This window comes from Arachis duranensis, chromosome 1 (genome assembly GCF_000817695.3).
Source record: "Arachis duranensis cultivar V14167 chromosome 1, aradu.V14167.gnm2.J7QH, whole genome shotgun sequence".
Taxonomy (NCBI): Eukaryota; Viridiplantae; Streptophyta; class Magnoliopsida; order Fabales; family Fabaceae; genus Arachis; species Arachis duranensis.
The window spans coordinates 3,658,811-3,679,510 of NC_029772.3; the positions used below are offsets into that span (position 1 = coordinate 3,658,811).

The 20,700-nt window shown below is 33.0% G+C and overlaps 3 protein-coding genes and 1 long non-coding RNA gene across 4 annotated transcripts; 2 read left to right on the forward strand and 2 right to left on the reverse strand.

Annotated features, from left to right (window-relative positions):
* The first annotated feature begins 457 nt into the window (after window positions 1-457).
* Window positions 458-1,754, forward strand: LOC107472893 (4-coumarate--CoA ligase-like 1). Its single transcript, XM_016092418.3, has 4 exons — window positions 458-638; window positions 951-1,096; window positions 1,277-1,344; window positions 1,435-1,754. The coding sequence occupies exons 1-4, from the start codon at window positions 632-634 to the stop codon at window positions 1,682-1,684; spliced, it is 471 nt and encodes a 156-aa protein (XP_015947904.2). The 5' UTR covers window positions 458-631; the 3' UTR covers window positions 1,685-1,754.
* A 5,086-nt stretch (window positions 1,755-6,840) lies between these two features.
* LOC107461626 (fasciclin-like arabinogalactan protein 1) lies at window positions 6,841-8,660 on the forward strand. Its single transcript, XM_016080197.3, has 2 exons — window positions 6,841-7,662; window positions 7,760-8,660. The coding sequence occupies exons 1-2, from the start codon at window positions 6,955-6,957 to the stop codon at window positions 8,318-8,320; spliced, it is 1,269 nt and encodes a 422-aa protein (XP_015935683.1). The 5' UTR covers window positions 6,841-6,954; the 3' UTR covers window positions 8,321-8,660.
* Window positions 8,661-12,336: 3,676 nt separating this feature from the next.
* Window positions 12,337-15,130, reverse strand: LOC107472876 (nudix hydrolase 10). Its single transcript, XM_021134948.2, has 6 exons — window positions 14,979-15,130; window positions 14,635-14,712; window positions 14,508-14,558; window positions 14,397-14,431; window positions 14,209-14,317; window positions 12,337-12,822 (listed from the first exon to the last, which is right to left on the reverse strand). Exons 1-6 carry the CDS (start codon window positions 15,075-15,077, stop codon window positions 12,625-12,627), a joined length of 570 nt encoding a protein of 189 aa, XP_020990607.1. The 5' UTR covers window positions 15,078-15,130; the 3' UTR covers window positions 12,337-12,624.
* A 62-nt stretch (window positions 15,131-15,192) lies between these two features.
* LOC127744932 (uncharacterized) lies at window positions 15,193-17,089 on the reverse strand. The gene is made up of 3 exons (XR_008006185.1): window positions 16,942-17,089; window positions 15,693-15,897; window positions 15,193-15,228 (listed from the first exon to the last, which is right to left on the reverse strand). It is a non-coding gene; the product is annotated as an uncharacterized LOC127744932 (long non-coding RNA).
* Window positions 17,090-20,700: the final 3,611 nt, after the last annotated feature.

Sequence of the window (20,700 nt, forward strand, 5' to 3'; positions counted from 1 at the left end):
AATTATTGTACTTTTTTTAAAAGATAATAATTACTAAAAATCTAATTATAATTTTTTATCCAATATAAAAATTTAATTAAAATAATAAAATTATAAAAACTAACACAATAATTAAACTATTCCTATTTTACTGGTGAAAAAGTTTCTATTAGTATAAAAAAGTATAAAAAACTAATTAGGATATAACTAATTTGGAGTCAATTAGTTGAAGAATAACTTTTTTTTTAGTTTTTAAATTTAAAAAATTAAGATAATGAGAATTTTTTTTTATAATAGACTTATTTTTCAACTAATTAACTCTAAATTGACTACACCTTTCTCACAGAAAAGTATTTATTAGTAACACTCCAAGTTTCAATGGATAGCCTAAATGACCAAGAACAAGGATCATTTCTCTTGCATAAATTTGAGTGAAAAGATATAAAATGGTATTATTGTTGGGCAGGCATATGGACTAACTGAGCATAGCTGCATCACACTTACCCATGCAATAAAAGACGCTGGGGTTCTACACAAAAATTCAGTGGGGTTCATCCTCCCAAATTTGGAAGTTAAATTTATTGATTCTGATACTGGTCGATCCCTCCCAAGGAACACACCTGGGGAAATTTGTGTCAGAAGCCAATGTGTAATGCAAGGTAATAAATATACAATTTCCAACTACTAAAACGTAATTGTACGTGTTCAATTGTAAACAAAAATGTTATTTGTATACTAAAATTAGTTATTAAAATCAGTTACTTGTATTTTGTATAAAATATATGTGTAGTTTAATTTATTTTTAATATGTATTTTATACTGATAATTAATTTTAGTGGCTGATTTTAATATACACCTAACATAATCGAATTGTAAAGTTGAACTGGGATATGTGATGATATGAATTTTGATTTGGTTTAATTTTCTACTCCACATGATTTTCTGAGCATTTACATATGCATTGTTCACAGGTTACTATAAACAGGTTGATGAAACTGCTCATACAATTGACAAGGATGGATGGCTTCACACTGGGGATGTAGGATACATAGATGATGAAGAGAATATATTTATTGTTGATCGCATCAAGGAGTTAATTAAATACAAAGGATTCCAAGTAAGTTGATTTGGTTAATTAGAATCACCATTATAAGTTATAACTTTGAAAGAGTTCAATTTAATCTTATAATAATAATATGATCTCAATTCTAATAACTTTCTATAAACAATTTTGCCATTATGAATGTTTTAAACTTTAGCCATGAAATTTTGAAACATGTCTTTTGGATGAATGTAGGTAGCTCCTGCTGAGTTAGAGGCCATTTTGTTATCTCATCCGTCGGTAGAAGATGCTGCAGTTGTGCCGTGAGTAACAAGCCACCATCGATCTTTGTCACTCTTTTTGAAATTCCTACAAAGTTTTGTCATTTATTGAAGATTGTGATGATGGTTCAGGTTGCCAGATGAAGAAGCAGGGGAAATCCCAGCGGCGAGTGTTGTCGTGAGCCGCGGCGCAAGAGTGACCGAAAAGGAAATCATGGACTATGTTGCTTCAAATGCTGCACATTACAAGAAAGTGAGGGTGGTGCACTTTGTAGAAACCATACCAAAATCACCTTCTGGCAAGATAATGAGAAGGCTTATTAAAGAGAGGATGGTGAAAAAAATGAAGACAAACTCCACACCAAAATCCAACATTTCTTAAGTCATTATATCATAATATTATTTATGCTTTTCCTGTGGTCGATGATTTATTTACTGTTTTGGTTTATGGAGGCGGAACAAAGTGAATAAATTGCTGCATATTTAATCATTGGTTATATGGTTTTTTATTCACTAATTTAATATTAGTACAATTGGATGGTAGTATAGTCAATTATCTACTGTTTGCTAGAACAAAAAATGCTACATTGGAGTTTCATTTGATCAGGGAAAGTCAAAATCAAAATGCAGCAGCGTTATTGAACTGGAACTTAATAATCATCTGTCACATTCACAACCCTGTTGGTTAAGTAACACGTTTGTTTGTAGCAATGATAATATAAGAAATTTCAAATTTATGTTTAACTTGTATTATAAATTATCTACTATTTGATCTAAAAAATAGGGTCCTTCTAGTTTAGAGATATAATCAGTGATTACATAAAGCTTCTTTCTCAACATAAATCTTTTTCGATTTGCATTACATTCTTCAACGTAATAAGCTCTCGTCGTTCTTTTTCGTTTTCTTCTCTGCTCTTGTTATTCTTCCTTACTCTTTGCATAGCATTTATTTTCTTTGTTTTTTTTTTTCGTTTTCAGATTTTAATAGCATATGAAAACAATGAATGATTGAACTTCAAATTATTCAATTTTAAATTGAATTGAATGGAATGCAATTGCTACATTCTAGAAGCAGCTGTTCTGAATTGAATCGAATCGAATCCACGTGAATTGAAGAAGCTCCAAACCATGTTCAAAATCTGGCAATGCTAGAAATTTTTTTTTTTTTGGTATTGAAACGGGGTTATAAAAACCCAGAAAACAAAGGCCTAAATACAAACTAAACGGGGTAAGGTATCCCCTATTTCATCATCACTGAGGATACTAACTAGATCTGAAGGAGGTAAATCCCAAAACACAAAATCATCATCTAAATTTAAACTCTTTTTTGCTAGACAATCAGCACATCTATTGCATTCTCTATAAATTTGTACAAAATGTATACTCCAATCCTTTCTTTTCCATTCATTTACTTTTCTAATTACAGGATTTGGATGGGAGGCCAATTTCTTTCCTCCATTGAGTCTTTGAACCACCGCAGCAGCATCTACTTTCACGACCACTTTCCTGAAACCCATCGTCCATGCAAGCTCTAATCCCTTTACCACTCCCCATAGTTCTGCTGTGAACGCCGTTGCTTCTCCAGTTCGATGCGAAAAACCCGCAATCCACTGTCCTTCATTATTCCTCAGAAGACCGCCGCAACCACTTCTGCCTGAGTTCTTCTGTGAAACCCCGTCTGTGCTCAACTTCACCCATCCCTTTGGAGGCGGCTTCCACTTGACATGCTTCTCTATTCTCCTTCCTATGCGACCGACCTTGTAAGACCTCTCCGCGGCTTCTTTAATTTCAGTCACTTGTTTGATGATTTCTGTTTGTGGATTGGGTGGTCTTTTGTAGTTTTGTTCATGAATTTCTCTATTGCGCAAATACCAAAGTCTCCAGATAGCTAGAATGAAGATATCCCTCCACTCAAAATTCTGATTATTACCCATTTGTTGCCTAAAAGTGACTTCAATCCAGTTTTCCCAATTGAGATGGAAAAATCTTGGAATTTCTGTTGTTTTAATGAGTTTTATCCATATGGTAGAAACTTTAGGACAGTCCCTTAAAGCGTGCATCAGATCTTCTTGGCCTCCTCTGCATAATTGATATTCCCCATTTCTCCCAAATAATTTTGTCTTTCTATGATTTGTCATGACTCTATTATGCATAGCTGTCCAAACGAAAACTTTTGCTCGCTGAGGTCCCTTCCAACTCCATAGCTCTGTCCAAATAGTTTTTACCTTTTCTGGCCAGTTTGAGAGACTTCTGTATGTTGTGTTGACTGCAAAATTCCCATCAATTGAAAGCTTCCAACCCACCTTGTGATCCTCATTTTCTTCCTTTGGAGGGCTCATGTGACATATCTTTTCAATGCTGTCTTGCGGTAGATGGAGTCTAAGCTCAAACTATTCTAAATCCAGCTTTGAACTACAATATGCAACATGAGAGGATACCCAAAGAAATATGTCTGGAGATGGAAAAGATTCAAAGAAGTTTCATCTAGGGAGAGGAGCCTAACCAAAGAAGAATGCACCTGATTGGTTGGAAAACCCTCTGTCAACCGAAGCACTTGGGGTGTCTTGGATTCAGAAAACTTTCAACCATGAATGATGCGTTCATGCTCAAAATCATATGGCAAGCAATGGAAAATTCGGAAGCTCTTTGGGTGAGGGTGCTATCCCATAAATACTGTAATGGGGAAGATAAAATAACAATGCAAATTATAAACTTACAGACTCAAGTTTGTGGAAGGAGCTGAAAAAGATCTGACCTGTTTTTCAAGAACATTCTGTTCACTATGTTAGCAACGGCTTATCCACCTATTTCTGGAGAGATTAATGGGTGGAAAGGGAAGGTATTTTAATAGAAAAGGCTATTAATCATGTCAATGTGGATTTGGACAGTTTGGTGTGGGAATGGACATCTACAAATGGTGGCAATGCTAGATATTTTAGCTCCTGTTGAATGAATTCGTACCTTTCCCGTCAAAAAAAAATAATAGAAATCAGTAGCCCAATAATGAGAACATATATTTGAATTTTGGACTTTTGGGTTACCAAACATCATGTAACATATATTTTCTCATGGGCACACACTATGACTCTGTTGTGGAGCACTCTTTGATATTCGAGTCCATGCCGTTACGCAAAGTCTCAAACAAACACATATCCTTCCAATAACAGGGCCTTCTTTCTTTAAACCGCCACATATCATCGCAGTTCAGAGAAATTATTTTTAACCTTGGCATACATAAGTAAGTATTTCAACAAACTCGTGATTCTTTAGTTATCCAACGAACAGCAAAATCACCCTGATTTGTTAAATATGCAATTAGTTTTTCTACTTAATGATGGTGCGCGCGCGTTTTATGGAATATATAACGTGGCTTAGATACTTAGAACATGGGATCCATGACTTTTTGTATGTCGGCAAATTGTAATGTTAGGGACACATGAAAAATTACCATTAATTAAAGAACATGGAACATGTAATCGGCAATCAAATAACATATATATGTTCAGTTTTCTCACTCTTTACAATTCCATAAGAGTGTCCTCTACGTTTCTTGGCTAGCTTCAAATGATGCTAACTTCAACATTTGCAACATTAATATTCTAAACTATGGCATGATATACATAAATTTAATGGGATAATGTTATTATTAATTTATTGGTCTTACCCACCGTGCAGAAAAGAAAAAGAATAGTGAATGCAAACTTACGAAACTCATCTCACTTACTTCTCCCCGATGTATGTAGCTATGACATTGATTCCAAAAAGTACGCATGTAGCACTACTACTAAGCTACAATATTCCTAACTTAATCTATCTACTATGTATTTTAATTTCTCTTTTATGCTGAAACATAAGCCATTGTTGTTTCTTGTTACATCACGGATCGAGTATGCACAGTGTAATAATTATGTCTTTATTTTTTTAATTAAATTTTTTATACTATTTTTAATTTTATAATTAAATTTTTATTAGTCTAAAATATATTAGAATTAACAAAATAATATATATATAAATTATATATAATACAAGATTGATTTGATATTTTTTATATATACATAAGTTTTAGAAAAAAATTAATATAAAATAAAAATATGTAACGAACATGTTTGAAAGTATAATTAAACAGCGAGTGATAATAGCATTTTTTTTTAATTATGTAATTTTTTTAAAAAATTAATTATCATGTGTCTTCTAATGTTAATATTCATAAGAAAAGTTTAAAATTTTATTTTAATAAAAATCACAATAGATACATTAAAAAACTTGAACTTTACATGTTTTTATAATTTTTTTATTGATAATTTTAACATGTATTTTTAAGATTCATATTAGTTAAATTATTTTCTATTTTTATTATTAGTTCTTTTCTGAGAAAGGGTTCATAAAGCTTAAGAATAATTTGCAAATAACAAATAATAAGAGAGTATCATTAATTTATTTCTTTTTAAACACTAGTAAATATTTAAATTATTTTTTAAAAAATTTTAAATCGGATATTTTGGTTTCTAATAAATTTTATTTTCTATAAGTCATTTAAAATTATTTTATCGGATATATTGGTCCTTTCGTTGTTTTGAATAAGGACTGTTTTTTTATAGTTATATTTCTTAGGGTTTAATTATTTTATAATAAAATTTATTAAAAATTTGTTTGTTTAATATACATATTAAAATTTTAATTGAAATCAATAAAAAATTAATTTTAAAAAAATTTTGTTAATAATTAAAGTATTTAATCATTTTTTTAAATGATTTAACTATTTCATGTTTAAACACTTTAATTTCAGATTTAGACCCACGTCAGGAATTTATGTTTATACACTTTATGATTTATCTCATTTTTACCATGGTCGAATTACTTATACACATATTTCATCTCTGATATAAATAAGATAAGTAAAAAAGTACAGCAGTATAATTCAGCTATGCCAAAAATGAGATCCATATATAAGTAAGTTGTCTATAATAAAAACGAAATAGGTGTATAAATAACTTGTCTATAGCCAGGACGAGACACGTCTTAAGGAGGTTTATAAAATAAAATTTCTTAAACTTGTCTATATCGGTAATTATAATATTTATTTTTTATTTAAAAATAAACCCTGTAAATCCTTCTCCAAAGTCCAGAGAATCGAGCAGAAGAAGCTCCAACTCACGTGATAGTTATAAATCTGATATCTTAAACAAAAAAGGCAGAACTTCAGTAATTATTAGTACGCTATTTTTTTTAGAATTTATTTATTTTTTATGTTTTTAAAGTACATATTAAAATTATAAAATAAAAAGATTTTAATTAGAAATATAAAAAAATTAAATTTTTAATATATTTATTTTATATTTATTAAATAAAAATATTTAAAATTTCTTATTAATGATAAACGTAGTAGCTAAACCCTTTTTGTAATCCTTGCTCAAACTTCACAAAGCGTGCACATAATCATAAAATATAAATTTCATTTCTTAACAATGGCATCAGCCGTAATAATCTCCAAATCCAAGCCCCATTTACCGCTCACTCGGTCACTCCCTCATATCATTACTAGTTTACTACCCCTTCACCTCTCTCTCTCTGTCCCTCCTCACTGCAGTCTCAAGTGTACGCTTTCCACTGCTCTCTGCAGATCTCATTCTCTTTCTTCGGAACCTTCCAGAAATGCAGCCTCTCCGGCCGGCGAATCTTGCGCCCCTAGCGGCAGCGCTACTCCTCTTAGCCGCCGCCACAACCCATGCACACAACATTACCCGCATTTTGGAGAAGCACCCCGACTTCTCCACCTTCAACAAGTACCTAACACTAACTCACCTTGCGCCGGAGATCAACCGGCGAATCACCATAACCGTGTGCGCCATCGACAACAGCGCCATGAACGAGCTGCTGTCGAAGCACCCTTCCATCTACACTCTGAAGAACATCCTGTCCCTCCACGTCCTCCTCGACTACTTCGGCGCCAAGAAGCTCCACCAGATCACCAACGGCACCGCCCTCGCCGCCACCATGTTTCAGGCCACCGGAACCGCCCCCGGCTCCACGGGATTCGTCAACATCACCGACCTCCGCGGCGGAAAGGTGGGCTTCGGCGCCGAGAATAACGGCGGCGCCCTGTCCGCATTCTTCGTGAAATCGTTGGAGGAAATCCCTTACAACATATCCATAATACAGATCAGCAAGCCACTCCCCTCGGCTGCAGCAGAAGCCCCTACACCCGCACCCAGCAAGCAAAATCTCACTTCGATAATGTCCCGCCATGGCTGCAAGGTCTTTGCCGACACCCTCTCTGCCTCCCCCGACGCTATGTCCACCTTTTCTGACAATGTGGATGGCGGACTCACCGTCTTCTGCCCCATGGATGACGCCTTTAAGGTAATCACCATTAATTAGTTAGTTAGTTACATCCTAACTGTCAATTTGGACAAATTAGTTAGTTACATTGTTGTAACCGTTTTGTTGGGTTCTGAAGGCATTCCTACCCAAGTATAAGAACCTAACTGCAGCTGGGAAGGCGTCGTTGCTGGAGTACCATGCTACGCCTGTTTATGAGAGCATGGCTATGTTGAAGTCAAACAATGGTTTGATGAACACGCTTGCAACCGATGGAGCCAGCAAGTTCGACTTCACCGTGCAGAATGACGGTGATCAAGTCACGCTCAAGACCAAGATTGTTACTGCCAAGATCACTGGCACGCTCATTGACGAGGACCCGCTCGCGATCTACACCATTGATAAGGTTCTGCTTCCCAGGGAGCTTTTCAAGGCCCTGGCTCCGTCTCCTTCGCCCTCGCCCGCACCGGAGCCAGCCGCCGCCGACGCTCCTGCATCCCCGAAGAAAGGGGGAAAGAAGAAGAAGCAGAAGGCAGCCGACGCGCCGGCAGATGAGGAATCAGCGCCTGCGGATTCGCCCAGTGATGCCGCCGATGAGAGCGCTGACGACGGTAACGGCGCTGTTAGGTTTGACGGCGTCAGGTACGGTAACGTCATCTTCGTGGTTATGGCTTTGTGCTTTGGATTTTCGTTGCTGTAAACTGTGAGTTCTGTAATAAAAAGACAAAAAAGAAAAAGAAAAAAAAAATTTCTTAAATTATATGTGTTGCTTTAATATTTTTCTTACAAGAAAAGAGAAATTTTTAGCCATTTTTTGTTATAGTTAGGAAATAAAGGGAATTTGAAATGCTGTTTCCTTTATTACTGTATTTTTATTCGGTGTCTTTTGTAGTGTGTGTATTTTTAGCTGATTATTATCATTGTAGTTTTCTATTTGTTGCTGATGTAATTTATTTTTGGTGGTGTGTGATTTGAATGTAAGCGAATGTGTAAGTGAGCTGTGAAGCTGAAAATTGAGTTTGTGTACCCATTCAATTTTATAGCTTACTGTCATATTGAGACACTTTTTAGGTTCGTCTTTGGTATATGATTTTGAAATAAGACAAACATTGGTTGAAACTTGAAATCATCAAAATTGACTGGTAGCCTCAAAGTCAAACCTACCCCTAAATTTGAGGCAACAAAATTCTTAAATCCTTTTATTTTTTATTTATTTGATTTTTTAGCTGGAAATTCTTCTGATGATGTTGACATAAAAAATAAAGGTGATTACTTCCACAATACCTATTTGGTCTTGACTCTTGATCAATGCTCATCTATGGTTCTCAATATTCTGTTTTGTGCCTGGTTGTGGTTCAGTCAAATTTTCAATTTCTTACCATTTTAAACCATTTCATTTGGGAGAAGATCGATTGTTTTCTTATTATTTATTACTTTAGGTGGCCCTTGATCCATACTATGTCATTATTAAATGGCACCAATCCCATTTTAAAGTTGGAGTAATAGTTGGCCGAAGTATTTATCATTTTAGTTAGTTTTCTAGCTGAAGTGGTTAATTACTATATATATGTACTGTATATATACGAGACTTAAGGAATAAATCCTCTCAATACTTTTAAGAGAATAAAATATAATTTTTAATTTTTGAATTTTTTTATGTTTTTTTTGTCTTATTTATAAAATTAATAATAAAAAAATTGGGAGAATTCATTCCTTAAAACTTACACTATTTCCATGAGAAGGATTTGTTTTCTGTATGTCACCCCGGTTGAATACAGTCGTCAAATCCACTTCCTATTCCTTAGAAACTAAGATTAATATTAAGGGGAAAAAACAGCATAAAAAAAAATGAAAAACCTATAAAAAAATATGGATTATCATAAACAATTACTTGCTAGTACTTCATCTCAATCGATTGTCATTGTTATTGGATAATTAACGTAGAATCTTTCCAATCATTTAGCCTATTGGTACTGTTGCATTAGAAGATCAAAACACAGAATCAGCCAAATTATAGTCTGCTGATTCTGATTCTGACAGTGAGTGCGGTAGCCATCAAATTTTCGGCCAAGGGAAACACAGCTTGGTGTAATCTTTTTTACTGAGATGTAAATTGAAATTGGTGGTTGCTGTTAATTCTTCTTGCTAGTGGAATGTGAATTTGGCACTAACTTTTTAGGGCATAGGAAATAATAAATACTGTAAATGTTGGCACGAACTCTTTTAAGTTTTAACCCCCTAGAAACAAACTTCTCACATGGGGGTACCCTATGCATAGCATTATTATTGTAATGGAAAAATTGGTGGTCCTGTCCAACAATAAATGCATTCGGTGCCTTAGCTATGGATAATTACTGCCATCAACATGTCTACTTGCTTGCTGGATTTACCTAAAAAAGGATAAGAATTCTCCTTCGGAATCTTTGTATAAGATTTCAGTGTTCAGAGGCAATTTTGGAAGTTAGCACAGAACAAAATCATCTTGGATACCCTTTATGCTTTAATAGTTCAATCTAGAACACTTTTTTTTTCCTTTCTTTCTCTCCATACAAAGATGCAAATTTGCTTAAATAACTGACCCCCTCTACTATATAGAATGCAGCATATTTGACTTCTTTTCAAAGAAACATGGTACAGTTTAAGTGAAAGATCTACACAAAAGTTATAATATGTATACATGCCATTAAACAAAAACTTCACAGAATCAATAATAAATCATTCCCAAAGTCATATATAAGTTCTAAAAAACCAAAAAACTCTTGAATATTTCATCATGACAACGACGTTGTATATTATGTTACATAAAAAGGGCAACCCGGTGCACAAGCGTCCCGCGTTTAACGCAGGGTCCGGGAAAGGGCCGCAACCAAGGTTGTAATGTACGCAGCCTAACCTGATAATTATATCAGTGGCTGTTTCCACGGCTTGAACCCGTGACCTTGAGGTCACGTGGAGACAACTCAAAATTAAACTTGTTTATCAATTATCATATTCTCCTTAACTTGAAAGTTGAAATTGATAAATAGATATACCTGCTAAATTCAGAAGACTACAAAGGAAGAATAAAACATATGCAATGGAACTAGAATTTTCAAAAGGATTGAAGCAGAGCTTTTTTCTACATCACCATTGTTAGGCACATAAGTGTATGGATTTGGAGGTTTAAAATTGTAAGGTGGTGGTGGAGGAGTGCAACACTGAACACCAGAAGTTGGAGGGCATTTATTTAGTGGCGGCGGTGGCGGCAGTAACGGCGGAGGTGGTGCACCATAAGAAGGATAACCAAGAAGTGGTGGTGGTGGAATTTGAATTCACATTTGGAACAATTCACACATGTTGGTGATGATGGTAAGATATTATTATTATTATTATTATTATTATTATTATTATTATTATTATTATCCCCTAATAAAGGATCACCATAAGCTTTAAAATTAAAATTGGAGAATGGTAACCAAAGGGCTATAACTAGAAAAAATTTTGTTGGAAAAGTTCTATTTTCCATTGACTTGATATATATTAGAGAAAAATATTTGAAGAAAGAAATAAATGATACAGAGAATGAACGAAAAGAAAGGGAAAATAGAAGGAGGGAGAAGATTGTGATTGTGATTGTGATTGTGATTGCAAGTATTATCAATGTTTGTGGGAGATTTATAGAAAAATTTTCAAGATACAAGAAGTTGTTTAATATAGTGCCGCATGGCAGAACATATGTCATGATGATATTCAAGTAGCAAATTAAACAAAAATCTTCACCGTTTTGCATCACTCTATCAACTCTAAAATTAAAATTTTAAAATCTAAATTTTAGATGCTAAATCCTAAATCTTAAGTTATAATAAATAAAGAATTAAGATTTATATAATTAACAAAGAGTATAATACTCCTTACTTAATAAAAAACATTTAAAAAAGAACCTTCCATCTCTACAGACAAATTATTAAAACAAAAATGTTACACGATCAATTTTTTTATGGACGGTATGTATTTAAAAATAATGAGTTCTACTAACTAATTTAATCCAACAACCACCATATATCTTATAAAATAAATTCTGAGGTCGTGTAATATCACTCAATCTTAAAATGTTCAACCTTGTGTTTCTACTTTGATCATCATCAATTTTTATTCTTGGAGTAATTATTAAGTAGTAGGATGTTTATATTAAGAAGGTAAATCATATCTCATTTTCTTGAAAGAGTTATTGTCTTTTTAGCTATGTGGTAGCGAATCTTTAGAATTTTTCATCATCAATACAGTAATTCCTCCACTAAAAATCGATGTAGTTTATGGAGTAGTACGGATACTTATCTAATTTATTGTGTTTATGTATCGGATATATTTTGAACACGATATTTATTGATATTCGTCTAACATGCATGTCTTTTATATTCAATTATATCTTAATAAAAAATAAAAAAAAATTTCTCAAGAGACATACTTAAATATCATCATGTGTCAATATGTCTAATTTTATTCTTAATATATATTCTTGAAATGAGTTTAAAAACAGTATATATTCTTAATTATTAAAATAAAAAATATTTTAAATATTTTATATATTTAAAAAATTAATTTATATTTTAATATTAATAAAATATCAAAATATCATTATAATTTATCTAAAAAATATTTTATATTTTATATATATACCGTGTCATCGTGTTCTATAAAAATTTTAAATTTGTGTGTCCGTATTCTTACATCGTAGAGTTTCTCACAATATTGCTCACAATTCAAAAAATCTATAGAAAGAGCACACTATAAAATTAATGATTACTCAAAATAAAATTATTACATCAATCCTAGATAACAAAATTTCTGCTCAAAATCTTGTTAACGAAGATTCAAAAGCATATAAGTTCTGCAAGAAATTTATTTAACATAATATAACAGATACAAAAATTTTTTGTTATGTTTTTTTATTTCATCAATACTAACTAGATAACCATAATTTCTGCAAGAAATCTATTTAACATGTAAGAAATGAGCAAGAGAGGCTTAAGAAGACTTGTCCAATTCATTGCTATTCATATATAAATAGTTCAATTGATCCTCAAAATATGATGAGACTGGCCTTGGGGAGAATCCAGTATAGAACTTTTCTTCAACATTTGCCAAACATAATTCAACTACGTACTTGAAGGGTTCATGCTTCTGAGTAAGTGGTTGAACTGCGAATTCCTCGAACGGCATCCACTTCGCAAGGGAAGGCATAAACAAAAGGAAGGTATAGTCATACCAAGGAGATCGAATGCATGAACAAAAAAGATTGAAAAATGTGGATTGTCATGATTCATGAGGACAGCATTGTTCATAGTAATATCTTGTTAAATTCCTTTGGAATGCATGGTATAAACTCATGATTTGATTAACCAATAATAATGGATCTTGATTTTGTAGCTTAAACATGAGAAAGCTAAGGAACATAAGGAAATCCTCCATCACATGTATATAGATTCTATTACTACACACATATTATTGTAAAACAGTTCCAACAAACTCATTCTTCAAATACATGAAGGAACATTTGCATTAATTAGAGAACCATGTTGGTTTATGTGCTAACAAATGTTTGGACAACTTTATCGTGTTGATAACACAAGACATCAATATATAGATAGCTATAGCCATATAGAGATGTGTTTGTGGTTAGTGACAAAAATATAAGATAGGGTAATTCGGTCAAAACATCCTATAGTACGAAAGATTGGAGAAAAAGTTGCACTTAAAGGATGTTATTTAAGCAGATTAACTTTTACCGTAAACGAAAATTGAATTAGATATAGCCAAAATTTTAATCTGATCCAGATTAAATTTATTGGATTAAATCATATTTAATATTCACAATTTTTATTTTTAGATTTTGCAGATCAGATCGAATCAAAACTTTTTTAAATAATAAAAATAATACAACATGTATGATAGTTATTAGTTGAAATAAAATATAAAAAATATTTACTTATTTATCTTTTTATTTTTGCGGATATGCAGATATGTGGATACCTGCACAAAATTCGCAATCCGATTCTATTAGTGTGCGGATAAAATTCGATCCAACAGCCTTGTGGATCAGATACATATCCGCAATTTTTTTATCAGATTCAGACAAACACCGCGGATAAACAGATCGAACCCAATTCATGAACACTCCTAGACATGTATCTAACTTGATACAATAATCTGTAGCAGATTTTAGTACGGTTTAAACTCACGATATTAAAATTGTATGGAAATAACTCACCCTTGTTCTAGGATTCACTTCTAACAAAAATATAAGATGGTTTGTATCTAATTTTCTAAAAAATAGATACACAAAGAATATATCTTTTAATCTTTCTTTATCTTATCTCTGCCATCTAGTGAATGGTTCACAAGTCTATTTTATTGTATAAACAATTTGTAAGTTGTCTTAATGGATGATTAGTTAAGATTTCATGAGTGGTAAATAAGCAGGAGTATGAACATAACTAGGTTGATATTTCTCCTTCTATCATCTCATACTCATAGTATGAGTTGCTGAAAAGTTAGGTTGGGAGAACAAAATAGACAGAAGAATGATGTGAAATCGTGAAACAAAAGTACCTGAGCTGCTTCAATTTCCAATTCTTGCTTTTTGATCTCAACAGAAAGAGGGCGCAACATGCAAAGAAATGACAAATCTGATTTCCCAAAGAATGAATTCTGCACTTCCCTAAAAATAGAAAAAACAGGACTGTTTCACCAACGATATATCAAGATTAAATTCCATACAAAAGTTAGAAGATTCACACCTGAATGCTAGTATTTCTACAAATTCTGTATCAACCTGAACAAATATAAAACAGTTGTTATGAACTTATGATCAATAAAAAAAAACTGGTCACATTTACTCAGATACTCACTCCTGTCTCTTCTTTTACTTCTCTAATAGCTGCTGCAAAAACCTCCTCACCCTGCAGGTACAAAACCATGTTACAATAACTTCCAGTAGCCAATAACCATGCTGCAAAAATCTCCTGTACTGCATACCGCGTCGACAACTCCAGTAGGTAACTTCCAGTATCCAATTCCATGGAATCTACCTCTTTTTTCCTGTACTACAAGAACCTACAACCCCAAAGAAGGGGAAAAAGTTGCACTGATCAGAATGTTGGCATGAAGCAGGTTAGTTATTTGTATGAAAAAACATACAAGATAGTAAGACCCATTTGGTGACTGTACTAGAATAGAAATATCAATTCATTTGCAATGTTTGGTGTGATACAAGAAAATAACTAGAACTCGCATGCCATGTGAAGTTAATGAAGACAGCTGCATCCGAATTTTTACTGGTGTAATAAAAAACTCTTTGTGACTGTGAATTTGACAATCACCTCTTTGTTTTGATTTAAGACTATAGCAGCAACGGCAACACGGTGGGAAGCATTTATAGGGATTGTGCAGCCTGTTTGGGGAATCCAATAAACTAGCATTAGATAGCTTGGCTCAGCATGGTGGTACCAGAACCCCTCCTGCCACCAACAAAATACATTTAATATCTATGCAATTATATGTTCTGAAAAATGAAACAATATATATATATATATNATTGATAGGTAACTTTATCCAAACACCATGTTTTCCCTGCAAAGCTTATTGAAGTTAATAAAAGGCGGAATATTTGAGAAATATTAAGAAGTCTTTAGAATTTATTATCCGTGGCTATCACTCAATTCTTTTAATTTAGTTTTTTTAATTTAGTAATTCAATAATATATTTTATCTCATATTTTTAAATATTAATAATTAATTAATGATAAAAATAATAAATTTTAATAATATTCTAATATTTCTCTGTAGCAGGATCATAAGTTTCGTTTTAATTGTGTGGCTGACATAAGTTTATATGCAAAAAAAAAGGGTTAACGCGCAAGTTTCTCTTTCCTCTAAGTCTTGGGTTGAATCTCATTGTACACCAAAATAAAAGTAACGATGATAACAATTTGACATTTTGATTTTTTTTTTTTTAAAGAAAAGGATACTATATCACAGACATCATTATAGAGCTGTGTATGTGCAGCATAATAAATAATAAATAATTAGTATTACCTTAAGGTTCCAATGTAGAAGTGAAGACCTAAGCAATGTAGCAAAATGTTGTGGGTCCATAGGCTCATTCAAGTCAACAATAACTCCTCCATGGGCATCATCAATGGCAGGAAGAATTTTGGGATGTTCAAATCCATTTTCACACAATCTCTCCCCTAATTTTGGTGCTGGAATAGTTGAGACAGACATGGAGCTTTGTACTATACTGCTGCATCCAAGTAAGTCAAATATTCAACAATTTGACTCCAGTCTATTTCACTTCATATGTCACAAAAGGTTATTAAACGTTGAAAAGTCAAAAGGAGTTTCAAGAAATTCAGCAATTATACAAAGATTTAACTGTTTGTGTCAGTAAATAATTCACAGACACATCAATTTTTTATCTTGAAATTAATTTCCTCTTTCACTACGGCAATATTAAAGTAACAACAAATAAAATAAGGTTTCAATTCAAGATCTGACATAGGGGGCTCCTCCAACAAATTAAAGCTTGTTAGGCAAACTTTTTGGTATAATTAATTACATTCTTTTTTAATTTGTTCATGGATCACTGTCTTTTAAAGTTGAATAAATTACTATTTGTATCCAAAAAAGATACAGATGCGGACAAATATAACCATATAAAAATAAAACGACAATTATAACCACGAAAGATGGTTTCTGTGTGTCAAGAGTACCCGAACATTGGTTACACAATTAATCCGTTAAGCTATCTTCTATAGGTACAATTATTGTTTTATTCTTATATGGATATATTTGTCAGCGTCTACAAATAATAATTTATTCTTTAAAGTTTTAGCATACAGAATAAAAAATTATTATTATTATTATTATTATTATTATATAACTCTAAATATAATAGATTTTTTTACAAAGACTATTGTTAGTAAATTGTGAAATAATTAACACAGTAAAAATTAAAAATCTCATAAAATAAGGATAAAATTATAAAAAAAAGAGACAATATTAAAATTTTAAAATGAAAATTATTGTTGAACAAAATTTCAATTTAAAAAAATAACTATTTACAAACAAGAGAAAATACAAATGAATCTTTCTATACTGAGGCAAGATTGTAAATCCCAAAATAATGCATGCAGCAGCATATATAAATAACTTATCATCCAAGCCATGTGAACTTGTGATGTAAAATACTTGGTCACTACACTTATCTACCAATAACGAATTACTACCAGCATGCATTTTAAAAATTAAAAAATTAATACTAGAATAACAAATAGAAGATTACCTTGCTAAGGAGAAAGGAGGAAAAAATGGGTGAGAGAGAAAAATGAGGACTGATTATTGTAAACCTAAATGAATGAATTAGAATTCCTCTTATGAGAGGTAGCTAGAAAGATACATAATATATAAGAGGTAGTAGTGGAAGCTCAAAGTTATAAGTGGCTAGTATAGTGGACGAGGCCTTAATTGGATTGGTTTATATACCAAAAATTTTGAAGTTTGAGTGCGTGGTGACGTATGGTTCCACTCCAATTTTGCTATAATTTGCAGTATGAACAAGTTTACCAAACTTGTGGGACAAGGTAGGCTTTGAATCACTTCTTAAATTAGAAGCATTTCTTACTCTAAGTTTGACGCTAACTACTTTATCATCAGAAGATATCTATCATTTCATCATTTGTGGTTCATAACCATCTTTGTATGTATTTTATATACTTGGTATCTTATAATTTTTTTATCATGCTATAAATAAAATTATTGATCTATTGCAGATTTAATTATTTTTATAATTGATTACATAATTAAAATATGTAAATAAATAAATATGTATATAATATAAATATATATAGTACGCTAATTTTAAAAACGTTGATGTTGTTTGGTTGTGATGGCTAATGATGTAAGAGGTTAAAGGAGTTGGTACAATGTGGGAAATGGAGAAGAGGCTATAAAAATTAAAAATGAAGACAAGCGAAGAAGGTTTCTGAAATCGTCATTTATGGTTAATTGGTTATAGAATTATAGGCTTTGTATTAGTGGTGTGCTTCAAGTATTGTATTATAGGCTTTATATTAGTGGTTCTAGCTTATAGAAAATACTGGCTGAAATTGATTATTAAAATAGTTGATTTCCCTATGTTTTCTTTAATTTTAATGGGATTTATAGATTGTAGCCAAATTACGGGTGAATTGACTTTAGCATTACAGTATCACACTAATGTATAATAATAATTGCACGTAGTATTTCATATATAATCTAGATAAAATATATAAATTGAAGATAACAAATTAAACCAAGAAGTTAATAAATTTAGATCTTTTAAAATAAAAAAATTAATAAAATAATAAAATAAATAATTATTTATTATTAATTTTATAATTTATATAAAATGTATTTCTATTATCTTAATTTAATAATAACTAATTTTTTATTTTATCAACAACGTTTTATTTTAAAAGTTTGATCTGAAGTTGACCGTAGAACAAGCAGACATGAGAAGTGAGAAGGGATGTTGTTGGAGATGGCGCCACCGAGAGGTCAACGAAATAACGGAGTGGCAATTAAAGGGATCAAGGTGGGATCAGGTAGTATGCCACCACAAGTCAACAAAATGAGTGCAAAAAAGATTTTAGACTTGCGAGTACTTATGTCACTGCTCACTAGCTATACGTGACACAAGTTAAAAATCACTCAATTATTTATGATCAAACATTTAAATTAATTCCCAAAAAAATTTATATTAGTTATGCTAGTCCAACAAATATTTATTTTTTTACAAAAATTATTTTCGTCAAAAAAATTAATTTCTTTATCATTTTCAGTTAAAAATTTTTATTTGCGATGTTGGATAAATAAACTCTTAACAAAAGTTATTATAAAATAATTAGGTTTTAAAATAATATTAATATAAGATAAATGGTTCCCTTCAAAATAACAAAAGAATTAGTGTGTCCAACGAAAAATAATTTTGAAATTTTTTTATAAATATAAAATTTATTAAAATTATAATATTTAAGTTAAATTTTTTTAAAAATTAATTTGGATGTATATTCGTTATTTAAAGAATGCAATAACTTACACGATTCACTATAGTAATAATTGGATTTTTATTTTAATAAATAAATTAATTATAATAATTACTGAAATAAATAATTTAAAAAATTATTACTGAAATAAATACAAGGCAACAATGGCCAGTAACAACGTGTACATAGTTACGTGTGTTTATCCCAATTGTCATATAAGAAATAACGACAATAGAATGATTTTTTAGTATGACAATTCAATACTGTTGCAGACTCAGCGTGTAAGTATGTTGTCAGAGTTGAAAAGTTTGATATTGAGCAACCTTGGTGGTACAGAAACAAGGGATGTCAGAAGGATGGGGGTATAGGTTGCTGGCACCCATGGGTAATGGAGTTTTTGATTTTGACTATTTTGACTTCTAAGGGCCAAGCATGTGCGGATCATGTTCGACATCCATGAGAGAATCATGGCGGAATAAGTGATGAAGCTTTCCGCCGAGGTTGGAGATGTCGGTCGTAGTAGTTTTTTACACTCAACCTACGTAGAAGACGGCCGACCTCTCGCACCACCACCAATTCATGTCGCCATTCCAGTCGAAGAGGTGGAGGACGGTGACGAAGAGTCAGAAGAAGAATACATGGGGGATAGTGCCAACAGTGATTCTTTTGATGGGGGCGAGTAAGAGGAGTTTATACCGGAGACACCCACTGAGACTGCGGCGCGCCATGTCTTGCCTTCACCCCACCCAATTTTGGCGTTATCGACAGTATCAAGTCACTATCACAGTCTAGATCTGGATGCCATGCATGATAGTACTCTATATTCCAACACGGGGGAAGAGGATTACAACCTAAACGGTGGGGTAAAGTTTTGGGTCGGCCACATGTTCAAATACCGAGATGCAGTGTTGCAGGATGTGAAGAACTACAGTATTCGCAGGTCTGCTGAGTACTGGGTGATCGAGTCGGACCGATTAAAGTATCATGTACAATGCCATCAAGCTGGGAATGGGTGTCAATGGAGTCTCCATGATACCCTTCGACAGAACCTTGGATACTGGTGAGTTCAAATTTAATTGAGTTTTTGAGTACTTCTGTGCAATATATTTAGTAGTTTTGAAATATGGTTGAGCCAATGCTTTATTGCGTTAGGGAGGTCCGGAGGGTTTGGAACGCACAGTTGTTTAGCACTCACCATGTTCCAGGGCCATCAACAATTGGATAGCAGTCTCATCTGCAAGGTCATACTACCGTTGATACAGTCCAACCCCTCCGTCAGCATCCCAGTCCTGTAAGGTGCAGTTCGAGCGAGCTATCACTTTAAACCCTCCTACAGAAAGGTGTGGATGACGAAGTAAAAGGCAATTACACAGATCTACGAGGATTGGGAAGAGTCATACAACAAGGTGCCAAAACTGCTTCAGGCACAACAGAGCTATTTTCCTGGCACCATCTGTGAGCTACGGGCCAGACCATACTACGATGGACACCTTCTGGTCCGCGACTATAGCATGCTCGACAAAGTATTTTGGGCTTTTCCATCTTGTGTTGAGACTTTCAAGCATTGCAAGCCATTTGTTTCCGTCGATGGCACACATCTGTATGGCAGATACGGTAGAGTGTTGCTTATTGCGGTGGCACAAGACGGCAACAGCAACATCCTGTCTATTGCTTTTGCCATTGTCGAGTCTGAGAGTATCGAGTCATGGTCGTTCTTCCTTACTAATCTGAGACGTCATGTCACCCCACAAGACGGCCAACTGGTTATCTCCAATAGATCGCAGGCCATCAAGGCCGCCCTCAGTGCCGATGACAGACTGACAGTGGTTGGCATCCCCAGAGAGCGTTCCATGCTTACTGTATCAGACACATGGCGACGAACTTCATGACTCGTTTTAAGTCAGCCGAGGGCAAGAGGTACCTTATAAACGCTGCTTACGGTCCAAGTAAGGCTGGGTATGAGTGGTACATAGATGCCTTGAGAGGAGTTTCACCGGTGATGGCAGACTGGGCTGGTC

Coding starts and splice junctions, on each gene's coding strand:
- LOC107472893 (XM_016092418.3), top strand. Junction 1,097..1,276: donor TTAAATACAAAGGATTCCAA/GTAAGTTGATTT, acceptor GGATGAATGTAG/GTAGCTCCTGCTGAGTTAGA. Junction 1,345..1,434: donor GAAGATGCTGCAGTTGTGCC/GTGAGTAACAAG, acceptor ATGATGGTTCAG/GTTGCCAGATGAAGAAGCAG.
- LOC107472876 (XM_021134948.2), bottom strand. CDS start 15,077: ATGCTAGTTTATTGGATTCCCCAAACAGGCTGCACAATCCCTATAAAT. Junction 14,318..14,396: donor GTAGAAATACTAGCATTCAG/GTGTGAATCTTC, acceptor TTCTATTTTTAG/GGAAGTGCAGAATTCATTCT. Junction 12,823..14,208: donor TGGAAATTGAAGCAGCTCAG/GTACTTTTGTTT, acceptor TCCCTTGCGAAG/TGGATGCCGTTCGAGGAATT.
- LOC107461626 (XM_016080197.3), top strand. CDS start 6,955: ATGCAGCCTCTCCGGCCGGCGAATCTTGCGCCCCTAGCGGCAGCGCTA. Junction 7,663..7,759: donor CCATGGATGACGCCTTTAAG/GTAATCACCATT, acceptor TGGGTTCTGAAG/GCATTCCTACCCAAGTATAA.